The sequence below is a fragment of the Sciurus vulgaris genome (assembly GCF_902686455.1).
Source record: "Sciurus vulgaris genome assembly, chromosome: 12".
Taxonomy (NCBI): Eukaryota; Metazoa; Chordata; class Mammalia; order Rodentia; family Sciuridae; genus Sciurus; species Sciurus vulgaris.
Window position 1 is genome coordinate 72873738 of NC_136473.1, and position 16915 is coordinate 72890652.

Here is a 16915-nt window from a genome sequence, read left to right on the forward strand (position 1 = left end):
GTCACTCTGTCACTTGGTACTCAGTACAGCATCACCTACGATCTATTATAATGCACCATACTGTCCGTTACAGTACCCAGTGATTCTCACAGGGCAGCATGCCTCTGTTTCAGTGTCACCTCACATCCATGCAGTATAGACTGGCCCATCTGTAGCCTGTAGAATAGTCTGTAAGTGACACAGTGTCCTGATTGCAGAAAGGAAGGAGGTCTGGATGTGAGCAGGATGCAGGTGGACAGCAGCAGGATGCTCCTGCTGGTCCTGAACATGACCTCAAGTGCCATGAAAATCCATACTTCATGTTCCATGGCTCCCTCTGCCCATTCCCTGAACCAGAATCACCCCTCCTGTTGGAGGAAGTAGGTAGAAAGAGGAGACCTCCATTTGAATCACCCACCAGGTAACTGGAAGCATCTATCAACAGCATGTGGGCCAAGGGCTCCACAGAGGGACCCGTGAGCATGGACTTGTTCCCCCAGCTTGTGCTGCACCGAATGCTGCCGGGGGAGGAAGGGGCCCAGAACGCCATCTGGACATAGGCGCCCTCTCCACAGGTCTTCTCAGGCATCTGTACCGGATCAGATGCTCCCTCATCAGATAATACTGTGACAGGCAAAGAGGCTTAGGCAGGTCTCCACGGCAACCGCAGCTTGGGAGCTGGCCCTCCTCCAAGTTCAGCAGGGAGCAGTGGCTCCAGCCTCCTGGGACACACACAACACTCCACAAACACCAACCCAGCTGCATCTCTCCTCCAGGAAGTACTGTTTTCTCTGGAAAAACTTCTACAAGGCAGAAAGCACAAAGCAGAAGAAGGCAGCCAGCAGCAGAAGAGGAATGAGAGGAGGGAACCAGGGAGGATGTAGGCCACGCTGCCCACCACTGCCCGCCACCCTGGCTGAGCGACTTTCTGGTTTTCCCTGAAAAGATCCAGACTCTCTTCTCCCAGACTTGGAAGCAGAAAGCAGGATCCCTGCTGCGAACTTATACTTCAACAGAACCTCTGGAAACTTGGTAAGAGGGAATTCCCCCAGAAGGCCGTGGCTTCCCCACTCACGCCCGAGAACAGCCACAGCCTTAGTAGTGAAAGCCCAGGCTGGGCTGGTCAGCCTTCTGGGGGGTGGCAGGCTGGAAGCCAAAGAGCAGGCTGGAGCCTGGCCCAGATGGCTACAGGTAGGCCCCTTCAGTCCCCATCAGTTCCAGGAAATGAGTGGACTGGTGCAGTATTCTTGGTCCCTGGTCTGGTCATTGTTTATAAACTCATAAGGAGTCATAGCTTTTGTCTGTCAGGAATCAGCAAGCCTCTCCAGGAGAGGCCAGTTCCAGTATTCTCTCTTCTGCTTTTGTGGAGAGGGAAGACGAGACCCACATCACAGATCCTCTCATCAGGTTGAGACCACAACTTTAGCAACTATAATTCCCAGGCCCAGAGTCAGGTCAAGGGATTTAGCAACGGCTAAGATGTGTGGGTGATGTGTGAGCCTCAGTCCCCTTGACCATGAAGCAGCCTGTGCACCCCTGATAAGAATCCCGAGTGTGGGCCCAGACAGATCAGTGCAGGGTGGTGACTGGGCTTGAAAGGAAAGTCTGGCTGTGACCCTAGGATTAGGGCAGTATCTTGGGGATCAGCCCCTCCAATTGTGGTCAGTTGCCCCTCCTGGTTGCACCTCTGCCTCTGCATGAGAACAACTGCCACTCATTGATTCAGGAATCTTCTCAAGTACCTACAGTGTGCCCGCCCAGTTGACACAGCTTTTGCCCTTGCAGAGGTCATAGCTGGGTGATGAAGAGAGAACTACAGCCGAAACAGGGAGAACCGTGTGTGTTATAGACGGAGCCATGATAGGCACCCTGCCCGACTCCAATGGCTACTGAGATCCAGGCCACCTAAGTGGGGGAAGTGAGGGGCAGGCTGAGGGAGATGTTGAACTATAAGATGAGCAAGTCCTTGTCAGGTGGGCAGAGGACCCACAAACCAGGCTGAGTCTATCTGACTTGGTGGTTCTTTTATCCCGTGACACCCAAGATAAATAAGGCCAATTTGCAATCTATGAAGTTGGCCTTGGACCTGGACAAAAACAAGACTGGAAGGAAGATTAGCCAGAAAGAGGAGTACCCACTCTCTCTACCTACCGCAGGGCTTCTGCCCAGACCCTGGGTCCAGCTTCAGCCACAGCCAGCCTGCCTGCTCAGTGAGGTGGCTTGGTGTCTATGGGCCCTGTGAGTCACAGGGGTAGCCCTGTATCCTGGCTTGCAGAAGCTCAGCTAATAGAGCCCAGTTTCAGAGGGAGAAGAGTCAGGACGCGGGCTCTTTTTGGACTGAAATCAGCATTCCTGGGTCAAGGACTACACACCTTTCAGTGGTTGGCCAGGCACTAGCGCAGGGCCTTGGAACCCTCTGGAGGCTGCGGACACTCTCCCCACTCCATCAGGGGGACAAGGGTTTGGGGGCATATTGGTCTTGTCACCAAGCATCTCTGGTCCTCCTCAACTGCTAACTACCTAGGACCAGAGATGACTCTTGCCCTTGAGGCAGGTGGATGGGTTTCCTGGTGTCTCTAACAGGCGGCAGCTGGTAGTCGTGTATTCCAGTGAGCAATAGAAAAATGGTTATCCTCAGGGATATTCAGAAACAGGCTTAAGGGAAGGCTAAGAGAGAGTACAGGGGGTTGGGAGGTATACTAACCGGGAAAGGCAGCAGCGGGAGAGCAGAGAACCTAATAAAGGACGTGAGAGAGCGACACCTAGGGGCAGAGACCGGACATGCGAGGCTTGTCCTGCTCCAGGTCAACCAAGGCTTCCTTACTAGAGCTTTGTCTCTCTTTCTCCCCACCCCCCCTCTCTCCCTCTCTTTTTTGTACCAGGGATTGAACCCAGGTGTACTTGACCACTGAGCTACATCCCCAGATCTTTTAATTTTTTAATTTGAGAAAGGGTCTCGCTAACTTGCCTAGGGCTTTGCTAAGTTGCTGAGGCTGACTTTGAATTTGTCATCCTCTTGCCCAGAGCTATCTCTAGGAACATGAGGGCTCAGGTCCTACCACGCCAGGACAGAAGACAGAGCTGGAGAAGTTGGGGTCAAGCTTGCATCCTCTGTGCATCTGGGACCCTTTGGCTATCAGCAAAGCCTGGGAACACATTCTCAAAAAAATATATATATATATTTCTAAGTAAATTCAGTGACTTTCACTGGTTTGCAAAGGAAACCACCTCTGTCAAAGTGTAGCTATTTAAACAGTTAAAAAAAAAAACAAGTTGTGGCATAGTGATATATATGCTTCTCTAACAGCATGTAAAATAATGAAACCTAGACCAGGCACAGTGGCACGTGCCTGTAATCCCAGGGACTTGGAAGGCTGAGGCAGGAGGATTTCAAGACCAAAGCCAGTCTCAGAAATTTAGCAAAGCCTTAAGCAACTTAATGAGGAACTGTCTCAAAATAAAATATAAAAAGGACTGGGGGTGTGGCTCAGAGGTTTAGTGCTCCCTGGGTTCAATCCCTGGTACCAAAAAAATAAGCTAAAAAAAAATCTAATGGCAGATCTAATAGATACCATGACTTCAAGTAGCAAAAGAATGTGTGCTGTTTCACGAAAAACAACTTTAAAGAGCCAGGAACATAGCTGTGATCTTGTCTGTGATCACAGGTGCCACTGATACTACTGTGACCTTGGTATTTCAAGGAAATACTATATTTTAGTTAAAAGTTAGTGGAAACAAAGATAATTTTTTTTTTCTTCCCTATCCAAGTTTGTAACCTCTGAATTCTCCCAGGACCGAAGGGTAAGAATCCCTGTGCTAAGCAACAATGATGACCACAGATTTGGGTGGACCAGCTTCTGGCTGGTTAAAAAGCATGTAAAATAATGAAATCTAGACCAGGCATAGTGGCACGTGCCTGTAATCCCAGGGACTTGGAAGGCTTATGCAGACCTCACCTGACTGATTTCACAGTATCTTGAGTAGGTACCCTTATTTCCCCTCCTACAGATGGGGACACTGAGGTTCAGAGCCATGAAGGTGACCTGGACACAGGCAAGATACATCAGGGAGGGGAAGGGCGTTGGAGCTGAACTCAGCCTTCTCTGCCAAAGCCTACACGGCCTCCCCACCACCAGCCTGTTTTACCTGGTGGGCAATGGACCAAAGGGAGGGTGGGGCACAGGCCGGTCACTGAACAGGACTGCAGTTTACAAATGTTTTCATACACTTTCCTCGTGTCTCGCAGGTGCTCTGCCGAGTGGGCCACACAGCTGTATTAACCCCATTTCAAAAATGAGGAAGGTAAAGAATTTGAACAAAGTCACATGGTTAGCACTCAGCAGGAGCTTTGGGGCCTGCCCTTGGGTGATTGCCCTGCTGAAGCCCAGAAGTGCTTTGCTCTATGGGGGTGTCGTCCCCTCCAGGAGCATTGCGATCACCGGTCTGCTGGTTTTCCTCTTTCCCTTGAATGCACATTCACCAGAGGCCCAGCACCCAGCACAGGGACAGGTACAGTGCACACACTGGCCCCTATGTTGCTGAGGCCAAAGTGTCAAGAACTCAGGCCTGGGCTTCCACCTCCAGACCCCAAGACTGCCCAGCACATCCACTGCCCATGGCTTTGATGACCAAGCCTGTTGGAGAAAAACCCCAGCAACACCAGTGAGTGAACAGAGACAGGGGCAGAGGTGCTGAGGGGAAGCAAGCCCACCAGACAGAACGAAGGGGGAAAGGTGTCTGAGAACAATCAGCGTGGAGCTAGATATTTTCCCAATGTTTAAATTTTGACTATGTGCGACTATAGCATAATAAGAGTCCATAAAAACCTCCATAAGACAATTGTTTGTATTTTGCCATAATTTCCCTATTTCTATGTGTACATATATGTAGCACTGCCTGAATGATTTGAATGTAGAATACTGTGGACATCCATGAACTCTGGCATCACATCCTAGTTTCCCTCTAAACCTTAATACCATTTTTCTACTTAAGACAATTAACAGTCATTCCTCAACATCCAATTCATGTTCAAGTTTCCCCCAATGTTTTCAAAGAAGGATTCAGTGTTCATACATTGGAGGTAGACTGGCTGTGGGGAAGCTGGCAATCCTCACAGGAGGGTTCTGAGGTCCCCAAGGCACTGCCACAGGCCCAGTGTGAGCCAGAGAGTGAGGTGGCTTGGAAATTCACAAAGAGGAGTTTGGTTCTGCCATGGTGGTTCATCCAGAGCAAGGGATGGAAAAACCCAAATTGTGCCAAGTCCCAGGACAGGTCACTCTTGCTGTCCACAGACTACACACATCCTGGCATCAGTCTCAGCCATGGAACAGGTCCTAGGTGGGCTGGGGAAAGGAAGCCATCTCTGGAACCTGAGAGTCAGCCTGCCTGCTTCTCTGTCTCTGCTCTCTCTTCCTCCCCTCTCTCTCCCTCCCTCCTTTGTTCATAAGAACTTATTCAGACCTGCCTGAGAGCCTCCTGGGGGAGCAGCTGGCACCGGGACAGAAATAGCTCCAGCAGAAACCTGTCTCTGTAAAGCCTCAGCTCCGGCTGGAGTTGGGGAGTGTGGAGGGTGTAGAGGAGACAATTCAGAAACTCTCATCCCCTTCCCAGTGAGACCCCACCACTGGGCCTGAGATGCTCAGCACCCACAGATCTCAGGTGGGTGCACCCCACCAGCCCCTGCCCCCTGTCACATTACCCGCCTCTAAAGACAACTCTTTTTATGTTCTTTTTAGTTATATATGACAGTAGAGTGCATTTTGACAGATCATAATACTAGAACTTCCCATTCTTGTGGTTGAACATGATGTGGAGTGACCCTGGTCACATATTCACATAGGAACATAGGACAGGATGTCCAACTCATTCTACGGTCTTTCCCATTCCCATCCCCACTCCCTTCCCTTCACTCCCCTTTAGAGACCAACTCTTGTCCCCAAGGAAGAGGGACCCCCATGAGACTGCACTTCGGGTTCTGTCCTTTCTTCTGGAGTCTGGGGGCTCAGGAGATATGCCCACCGTGGGGTCACTTCCCCTCCATATCAGGGATGAGGGGCTGAGATCTGGAATTCCTCACCAGACAGCTCCCACCCCCTTCCCCACAGAAGGAGCCACCATGTACCTCCTACCCTCTCAGTCTGCCGAGAGTGATGGCCCTGCCAATGTGAAGAACCGAGGCCTGAGAGTGGCAAAGAGCCTAACGTGTGTGGGGAAGAGGATGGGGCGACCCCATGTATGTTTGTGAGGCCCCTTCATAGTGCCGGAGGGAGTCATGAGGCGGAAGAGAAGAAGGGCAGGCTGCAGCCAGGAGCTGGCTCAACACGCACATGAGCCAGCCACGAATTCTGAGGAGGCCAAGCAAGCATTCTCCATACGAATCTGTCCAAGTTGTTATGAAGGTATATTTCACAAAGAAGGAAGCAGAACATATTTAATACTTTGTTACTTAATTTGTAACTTAATAGTATTTAGACATAAATATATACCACATATATACATATAACTTTATGATATAAATAAATATACATTTTTTGGGGGGGTACCAGGGATTGAACCCAGGGGCACTTAACCACTAAGCCACACCCCCAACCCTTTTCATATTTTATTTAGGGACAGGGTCTCAGTTGCTCAAGGCCTTGCTAAATTGCTGAGGCTAGCTTGAACTTGCAATGCTCTTGCCTCAGCCTCCCGTGCTGCTGGGATTACAGGTGGGCGCCATGGCACCTGGCATAAATATGCATTTATAAGTTATATAATAATTATATAATTATTGGAGAAATAATCATATCATCTAATTATTTACAATAATTTCATAATATAATGTCTATATCTCCATATAACATTATTTATAAATATATACATACTTACATATTATGCAAAAATCTATCTATGGACATGATTATGGTACGTAAGCCTCCATTTTTAGACCCCTTGCAGAGATGTAGGGTGGACATATTGCTCAGGCCCCCAGCGCACTGACCTTAGTGACCTTGGTGCGGGTATTCTGGGGTCAATTTGCCATGGAGGCCAATGTCATCTTTGGTGCCTCGTCTTCCTTCAACCACATTTTTCTCAGCCACAGAAGGACCCTCTGCTGTCACTCTCTTGCTGTCTCTTTTCATCTCAAATGCAAACCTGCAGTAAGAAGAAAGCAAGGCCCCTAAGGAGGGCAGTTTGTGACCCGAAGATAAGTTCCTCAGAAGTGGGTCTTAGGAATGGTGAGAAATTGGTGGTGGGAAGGAACTCCCCAGGTAGATTCATAACCCAGCTCTGTGACATACATGAGCGCACACATACCCACATGCATGTGCATGCACACACACACACACTGTTTTGTTTGAATCTAAAATACTCCCCCAAAGGCTCCTGTGTTGACTTGATCTTTAGTTGGTGGGGCTATTGGGAGGCTGCAGAAACTTTAGGAGGAAGTACCTAATTCGAGGATGTAGGCCACTGGGGGTGTATCTTTGAAGGGTATGTCTTGCCCCCAGCCCGTTCCTCTTACTCTCTCTCTTGACTTCCTGGTTACCATGAGGTAAACAACTTTGTTCCACCACACCCTTCCAGGGTGACGTTTTGCCTCACCACGGGCCCAGAAACAATGGAGCCACATGACCATGGACTAAAACCTCTAAACTCTGAGCCAAAATAAATATTTCCTTCTTTAAGTTAATTTTCTCAGGTAGTTTGTCACAGTGACTGAAAGCTAACACACACACACACACACACACAACTGTAACTAAAACATCATGGCAACCCTATCCTATCTTTAATTCTGGGATTAATCCAAATCCATTAGAAAATAAGGATCCATCCATATATATAATAATTATATAAAAATTATTGGAGAAATAATCATATCATCTAATTATTTAAAATAATTTCATATAGATACGTGTATATATATGTTCATGAAGTACTTATTGTGGGCCAGACCCTCTGCTGGGTGCTGGATGTTGGTGGGATGATGCACAGACAGGTTTTCTAGCTCAGTCTGAAGAGTCAGTAGGGCACACAGGCCATCTTAGTATGCTGTGACTGAGTACTGATGGGTCAGCACAGGGCAGCCTGGTAGCAGAGACAGGAGGCACCAGCTCCTAGTCAGGAAATACAGGGAATTCTCCTGAAGGAAGCAAAGTGTAAGCTAAGAGCTAAGGAGAGATTTGTCCAAGAACTGAAAGATTGAAAGTGTTCACTAAGTGTGTGCAGAATCTTGAAAGCAAGAGAGAGGGACAGCTCTCATGACCACACCGTCAAGACTGAGTTCCTCAAATCTCTTTTCTCTGCATCTGGAAGGTCTAGGCAGGAAGAGGGTCATTCATGCGTGGAGGGAGGAGGATGCAGAAAGGGGAGGTGGAGCACCTTGAAGACCAGCTTTAGACTTTAGCTCAGGGATGGCACTTCCTTTCTTTGTTGTCAGAGGCTCAACCCACTTCTGACAGACAATGGTGCATGGCAGACATTGTGGCTCATTCACCTATTATTTAATTAATTTATTTATCCATCTATTTAGTTGGTCAGTCCTCCACAAAACTAGCACTGAGCAGAAACCCGTGAGAGTACAATGACAAGTTGGGGTCCCTGCTCTCATTTCTGATGCCCTGCTCAGCTAGTCCTTTGTACCGTGGCTGGATCCTCTACCTGGGCCACCTTCAGACCCCTTATCTGAAGCCAGCACTCACCCTTCTGGTTGCTCTTGTCCATAACAAGACTTTTCTGACTGCTTTCATCACTTAGAACCCACCAGGCCCCCATCCATATTGACTCTGCTTCGCCAGTCACTGGTACCTGATTTCATGGATGTTGTAGTTTTTATTCATCAAGTCTTGTATCCCCTGGGGAGCAGAGTCCCTCTGAGCTCTCATGTTGTGTCCCTCCACGATGGGTACACAGGGCTTGATTGATGTTTGCTGAATGAAGGAATGATGACTGAATGAATACAGTGGGTAAATTAGGTTTTATCAGGATAATAAGTCTATCAGTTCTACGTGTCCGCACACTAGGCCGGAGGTATTTGGAAACAGGGCATTTTCCTGCTTGGTTGGCACAGGACATAAGCATCTGTTCTAAATATGTGCGGGCTTGTGTGTGTGTGCATTTCCCCGCTTCAATCCTAGGGATAAAACTGTGTTCAGTCATGCACAGTGTGTTTCCTGTTTTGCTTGGAATTAGTGGGGATTCAGGAAACAGTTTCTCTGGGCCCAATTATCAGAATGCTTTAAGAATGGTTATAACCGTGAGTAAGTATATTACTTCTATGTGGTGCTTATAGTGTAGCAAGTTTACTCACAGCCCTGTCTTGTCCTATAGAATTACAAATGAGTGCTCACAGAAGTGAAGCCAGCTACCCAAGGCTGCTCAGCTGTGAGGGCAGAACAGGTCTTTTCACCTGGGACTCAGCTCTCCTCCCTACCCCTGGGTCTCCTGGATCTCACCCTGACAGAGCCACCCAGGGAAGGCACACTTCTGTTCTGTCTCAGCAGGGCCTAGAGGGGCCATGTCCCTCATCCCGTGGCTCCGGTGGAATGAGCCCCCATCCAGGCTGTCATCCAGGAGCCCTGCTGAGATGGTGCTGGAGACGCTCATGATGGAGCTGGTGGGGCAGATGCGAGAGGCTGAGAGGCAGCAGCGGGAGCGCAGCAACACGGTCAGGAAGATCTGCACCGGTGTGGACTACAGCTGGCTGGCCAGCACGCCCCGGTCCACCTATGACCTCAGCCCTGGGGAGCGGCTGCAACTGGAGGACGTCTGTGCCAAGATCCACCCATCCTACTGTGGGCCTGCCATCCTCAGGTAACCCATGACACAGGGAGGGGCACCAGCTGTTGAGCTGCTGGTTCTGACAGGGCCCTGACGCAGTTAATCTGTTAGAAGGAGCAAGGCAGGAAGAGGAAGCTGAGAGACACAGGCTAGGGCATGGGGTTCAGTGAGGTGGAGGCAGGTCTTGGGGGCATGTGAGTTTTGATGGGTGAGGACTCAGGCCTTCAAGGTCTCTGTTCTTCCTGCCAGGATTATTAGTATCCTGGACTTCAACAGCTGCCTTCTCTTTTGTCAGTTTATCATCATGATTACCTTCTTAGAGGAGTTTTCCCAGACAATCTCCACAATTAGTGTCTCCGTGTTCTTATTTCACATCAGTCTGCCTAAGGTGTGAAGGAGTCTATGTGAGTATGTGTGAAGGTTTAGGGGCCCTGGGGCATGGGACATTTAAAGCTTTGATACAACAATGTTCCTGAATATAAATGTAACCTCCCTGAAGTGGTAGCCCACATGTCCTGTCTCAGCGAGACTGATGAAGTCAAAGAAGCATGCAGTTAGTCCAACAACCAAAAATGATTTCAAAACAACTCAAGTTATTCTTATCTGTATTTCTCTTTGTAAAGGAATACAAAATAACACCAAAACATTTTAACATTCCCCTAGATTAGAGATTCCTCGAATCTTCCCTTACCCATCTCTTTAACCATTTTATGCATCTATGGTACACCTTTCCATTTGCAATGCCTCTTTATCCAGTCCTATCCTTGCTTCTTTGGTTATTGTAGTCTTTCTAACTTTCCCCCTTTATCTAGGCTGAGAATCTAAGTCACTCCCCTCCATTTTTCCGATTTTGTACCATGGAAGCTCCCCAAATATACCTACTCCAGAAGCACCTGAGGAGGGTAGGGTGCTTCAGATCAAGCCTCCTAAGCAAGGGAAAAGCTGGAAACAGGCACAGGGTAACTGCTGTCCTGCCACATTTCCCATCTCACATCATTGCTAAGAAGTTTGCAAAGTCCTGACTCTCAATATGAGGGAGGAAACCAGGTATTAAATGGACTCACTAACATTGATTCTTGAGCTCTAAGCAAAGACTTTCTAGGCAGCAGAAACAGATTGGGAAAATGCTCACCGACCCAGGTGCAACCCAGACCTGTGGGAACCCTATAGGCTCCTTCCTGGCTATAATGCAGGGCCATCTGGGGAAGTAGCAGGAGGAGCCCTAGGTGAATGGCCAGCTAGCTCCCCTTCACCCAGAAGGTGACAGTGAAGCTGTGGGAGGAATAGCACAGGGCAGTGACATAATCAGATACGCATCTCAGAGAGATCACTTAGGGTAGTGGGTGAAGGAAAGGGAGAGGGTTAGCTGGAAAGTCTTACACAATAAGGCTGCCACAGCAGTGGGCTCCCCGAAATACTCCAGCATTGATCACCTTAGGTTAGTGTCAGGATCTTTACGTACTTGGATGCATTAAGCCTCTCTGGTAGGTAGAAATGGTCCCCTTTTACAAATGAGGATGCAGAGGCTCATGGAGGCCAGAAGTGGCAGAACTGGGGTTTGACTTCAGGTTGGGCTGGGGAAATGGGGGGTGGGGGTTGCTGTTTGATTCCAGGAGTAGGTGAAGTGGACTAACGGGGAACTGACCACTGGGAGGCACGAGCAGCCCCTCAGGGTTAGAGGCCCACCACGTGCCACCCGGCTATGGCCCAAGGCGCCCCTTCTCTGTCCAGGTTCCGGCAGCTGCTGGCCGAGCAGGAGCCCGAGGTGCAGGAGGTGTCTGGGCTCTTCCGCTCGGTGCTGCAGGAGGTTCTGGAGAGGATGAAGCAGGAGGAGGAAGCCCACAAGCTGACGCGCCAGTGGAGCCTGCGGCCCCGGGGCAGCTTGGCCACATTCAAGAGTCGCGCGCGCATCTCGCCCTTCGCCAGCGACATCCGGACCATCTCGGAGGACGTGGAGCGAGACGCGCCACCGCCGCCCCGCACCTGGAGCATGCCTGAGTTTCGGGCACCCAATGCAGACTGACCCCGGCCACGCCCCTGTTCAAAGGCGAGACCCCTGCAGGAGGACATGATAGGCCGGTGACCTGGTTGTCGGTCCTGGAACCTCTCCCCCTACCCCTGATGAGGAAATCAGAGGCAGCCCTATCCCAAAATGCTGCTGTAAAATGGGACGACCTCTCCCCATCCTACCCTCTTCTGGCCATGGACCAAACCAGGGGAGTCAGGGTGTGGAGCTGCTGCCGCAGACGGCCCCGCCCTCCCTCCCCCCCCCCCCAACAAGATGCTGGAGCTGCCCCGCCCCCCACCGCAGAGTCTCAGGGTCTTGACAGAGAGACCTATGCCCCATCTCCATCTCCTTCAACGAGGTGCCCTATCTTTTTTGCAAAACTTGGGTGCTCACCCCAAATTCAGGGATATCCCATTCATCTCTTCCTGGGTAATGATAAGGGACTTGTTGGATGGTCTCCATTCTCTTTAGTGACTGACTGATCTCATCCCTGGAGGGTGGGTCACAGCCTTGTGGACGGGCGGAGCCAGCAGATGCAACAGACCACTGGATCCACTCTTGTCAGCTAGTGAGCAAGGAAACTGAAACTCAGACAGGGTAGCTTCTGTTTTAAAGTACAGCCAGGTCCACACAGGCAGTGAGATTTTTCCTGTAGTCTCTGCCCCTGAGTCCCTGAATCCTGGGCTATGATGGGACGTTCTAGGGGAGCATCTCCATTTCAGTGGTCTGATCAATGCCTTCCCTGTGTTGAGGGAAAGTGGCCCTAACTACCAGTGCATGCTCAGAAAATGCAAGTGGATCTTAATAATAATATAACTAAAATGCCAGAAGGAAGTGAAACGATAGGGAGTAAATTCATATATTCACTGAGCAAGCTCAGTGGAAATCCACCCCCTTTTTTTTTTGGAGACAGGGTGTCTCCATGTTACCCAGGCTGGTCTTAAACTCCTAGACGCAAGTGCTCCTCATGCCTCAGCCTCAAAAATATCTTTCATGATCTGATTTTGGATTATTTTTATTCAAATCTGAACAGAAAAATCATAGAATGGTGGAACCCTCTCATTCAGTGCTATCAAGATGAAGGAGCTGATAGGCTTATTAAATAATTGGGAGAAGTCGAGAATCACATAAAGAAAATGTACACCTTAAAATAAACATGTATTTGATTGGAAGACATTGAAAAGTTCATTCAATTGCCAAACTTTGGATATAGGTCCAAGTTGTGTTCCCTTCTCTGAACTCACATGTATGGGTTGTGTGACAGGAGTCCCACACAATAGCAACAAGAACAAGTGGCATTAAGGAGTTTTTGGAATAAACGGAAGAGACTCTTGGCAAGCAGCCACCCAGCTGGGAATGACTGTTGAGGGAGAGCTAAAACAAAGCCTACAACCCAGCTTTCTGGGTGCCCTGATGAGGGTTACCATGATTTTTAAGAGGAATGGAGGGTCATGGCTCACCTGGAAGGAGGTTCAAGAGGCTGGTTCAGAACATCTACTGTTTTCCTTATTCCCTATCTACTCACACATACCTGTTCTCCCCAAAGAAAAGGAAGACCTCAGGCTTCAACCTGGTGTCTTTTAAAAAAAAGTTCAAGTGACTAGACTGCCAATTAAAACATTCTCTGCCAGCCTCACTCATGAGGCAGACAGAACCCACCAGCCTCCTCAATGCCCAATGTCCTGCTGCAGCTGATCCCACGGTGGCACTCAAACTCGCCAGGGTCAGGAGGTTGTTTTTCTGCATTCAGGTTGTTAAAGGAACTAATGATATCTGTTTCTATTTCTGTTTTTTAAAACTCGGGAGCAATGCATAAAAGGACAAAAGAGTGTGGGAGCCTTCTTGTGACTCAGATGAGTGACTGGCAGTAGTGAGAGGGGAAGGATGGGGCATACTTGGGACTCAGTCTGATGTCCCTGAGCACTAGGCTCAACACTAGCAGCCTCTAGAGGGGGTGGCGTGGGGATTGGATACTTACGACTACTTTTTATTTGACTTTGTGGTGTTTTTGACTTGTTATAAAAAATTTCAAACTAACAAAACAGAAAAGGGAAAAAATGAAGGGGTCCATATACATCCATCACCAAAGTTTAATAGTTATTAGTATTTTGCTATGTTTGATTTTATCCATTATCAAATTTTTGTAAGGTATATTAATATTAAATCCCAGACATATGACACTGCATTCCTGAACATGTCAGAGAGCACACCAAAGGAATAAGACTTTTTTCTAACTACAATACTGCCATCACTTCTAATCAAACTAACAGTAATTCCTTAATATTATCTAGTACTCAGTTCATCTTCAAATTTCCATTATTATTCCCAACAAATGATTCTTGCAGTTTATGTCTTTGAATGAAGATCCGATCCAGCCCCACCTATTGACAAGAAAGTTACACATTGTTTTATACTTGGTCATATGGTGTTATTTATTTCCGCTGTAGGACAGAGGGCCTGTGGGACATTGATGCTGATGTACAATAATAAGTTAATTACCTCTCCCAAATGATAATAATTCTCCAAGTGATAGTGACAATATATGTAATGTGACTTTCCATTGGATGAAAACACTTGCCACATCCATATGCTTTATTTTCTGAGATATGTTTGTAAATAGTGACCAAAAACCTTTCCCCTTTTCTTGCCATTTAGAAACTAAACACTAAAATGTATCAGAATAAATCAGGGGTAACATCATTCACAAAGGTAGGTAACAATAATGGGTTATGGCTATTTTCAATGGCATTATTCATCATGTAAATTTCAGTCTATGTCCTAATGTTCCTCTGGAACCCTCCAAACACAATGTAACCTCAACATTTATTCATCAACAATTCATTTTTGACAATTATTTTAATTTAATAGCTTGACTCATTTGTCAAAAGTGGATACCAACATCTGTTTCTTTTTTTGAATAATATTATGTATTGTATTAAATTAGCATGATAATATCCAGTAAGGAGCTAATCTAAAAATGAAAACAATAAAATCATTTCTTTATTATATTTAAGGCAAAACTAATAATGATTTCTTAAAACTCTCTGAAGATGCTCAAGAATTTTTATATTACTGAGAAAGGTATTCACAAGCCAACAGAGATTGCAAAATTTTCTGGAACATTTTATGTAATTATATTTCATTATAGTGAACCCCTTGCTGGAACAAATGCAAAATCCTACCATCCTGGCTGGAATTCCCTGCGGGGAGAACTACATTCTAGGAACAAGCTGTTCTCAGCGTGAGCTCAATGCTGTGCTATCTGCTTAGAAGCCACTTCTGGCTCCTGATCAGGGCCAGGGGCCTCTGCTAGGCTCTCACCAAGTGTCCAGGCTCCAGAACCCAGGGCAAAAGTAGAGTTGAGGTTAGTTTAGCCTGTCCTTAACAGAAAGGAAACAGAACCACCAGGCAAAAATACTGCTCAAAATGCAAAAAAAGGAATGGGAGAAATACATCTTCTAATCAAATAAGCCAGCCCTACAATATTGCTAAGGATAAAGAGGGCATGGTCAAAAAGAAATTCCCTGATTAACATATGAATAATCCTTCACAGTTTACTAAGAGTCTTCACCCACATTATCTCATTTGATCTCTCCCAGGAGGTGAAGTACATTATGTTGAGTCTCAGGTTACATGTAAGTAGCCTGCCTAGAATTGGAAGCCGGGGTTCCTTCTGCATGCTGCAGTGCCTTTCAGCATTATATATCCTATGTGTTCCCTGAACAGCCCTCCAAATCCTCCTTCACTGTATTTATCACAGAGTTTTAAATATATATGGTTCACTTTCCTCCCCCATCATTTTCCTGCCTCTAATAGCTCATGAAATCCTTAAGTGCAGGAACCAGGTCTTTTATGCCTGTGTCCCTACCTTCTGGGCACACAGTAGGTACTTCACAAATGTGTTTAAGTGATGTGTTCATATGGACACCAATACAGAGCTCACCCAGGGCAGAGGCTAAGGAAGAGTTGGACAAACATTGAGGCATTCTGAAGTATAAGTATCTGCATCGTACATTAGTTTGTAAGTTCTTTTTTAAAAAAATATTTATTTTTTAGTCTGCATTTTGATCCATTGTACACAAATGGATGGATGAGATTGGAGAATATCATGCTAAGTGAAATAAGCCAATCCCCAAAAACCGAAGGCTGAATGTTTTCCTGATAAGTGGATGATGATATATAATGGGGTGGGGGGGGGAGTGAGAGTATAAGTTCTTTGAAGCCAATGCCCATGTCTGATTTTAGTTTGTACTTCCCACAATATGCTTAACCCTTAGTAGGTAGTCAACACACTTTCTAAGAATTCACTTATACAATCATCAAATATACACATTCCTGTTTATGTAGGAACCATAAAGGAGATGGGGGAGGGGGCAGTTACTTGCAATGTGTTCCAGCTGGATCAGATAGAGCTGAGCTTTTAGTTCTTCTCTGAATCACTCCAGAAGGCTCCCTGGGGAGATTTCCCAAGGGCTTCCTTAGTCAAATGACTGAATCGCATGTAAACTCAAAGTGAATACGGATTGCTAAAATCCCTTATTTTCCTTGTACAATGTGGAAAAGATAATTCTGCTTAATATTTTGATCTTCCAGGCTACAGGTTCTCTGGAGAGAGAGAGGTAGATGACTCTGGAAATACAGTTGCACATCAGGTAACAGCAGCTGGGTTAGTGCAGACCACATATACAACAGTGGCCCCACTGTTGAAAAATTCCCATCACCCAGTTTCCTCACAACCATCTTAATATTGTAAAACAGTACCTTACTCATGCTAGAAGGGACGCTGGTGTGAACAAACTTAACATGCTCCAGTCCCATAAAAGCAACACGTGTAAAAGCACCAAAGGGCATTTGTAACTCCCAGCTTTGTGGGCATGAGACTGACTCAGTCACACAGGGCTCGGAAAGCCCACGCATGGTTTAAGGTTTTGCTGTTCCCTTGAAATTCTTTTAAACAAGAGGCTTCAGATTTAATTTTGCACTTATGTAGCTGGAGGTTATGTAGCTATTCCTTACAGCTTCCATAATTGGGACTTCCAGGTTCATACAATAGAATTTCTTCTCCTCCTTTTCTTCCTCCTCTTTTTCCCTTAGTGTCTCCCCACCACCACCTTCTCTCTCTCTCTTCCTTCATCTTGTGTTCTGCCCTCCTTTACATGGTGGCTGACT

General features: G+C 47.1%; 1 protein-coding gene across 8 annotated transcripts in view; it reads left to right on the forward strand.

The window, feature by feature from the left end:
• The window catches only part of RD3 (RD3 regulator of GUCY2D), a 29706-nt gene extending 16089 nt beyond the window's left edge, over positions 1 to 13617 (forward strand). For 3 of the 8 annotated variants that reach the window (XM_079107623.1, XM_079107622.1, XM_079107625.1), the window contains exons 2-3: positions 9462 to 9771; positions 11470 to 13617. In XM_079107623.1, the coding sequence (XP_078963749.1) occupies positions 9476 to 9771; positions 11470 to 11761 (588 nt within the window). In that variant the 5' untranslated portion in view covers positions 9462 to 9475 and the 3' untranslated portion in view covers positions 11762 to 13617. Of the gene's footprint in view, positions 1 to 755; positions 1012 to 8884; positions 8925 to 9458; positions 9772 to 11469 lie in introns of those variants that run through there. The other 5 variants (XM_079107621.1, XM_079107624.1, XM_079107619.1 and 2 more) reach the window with 4 other exon arrangements.
• Positions 13618 to 16915: the final 3298 nt, after the last annotated feature.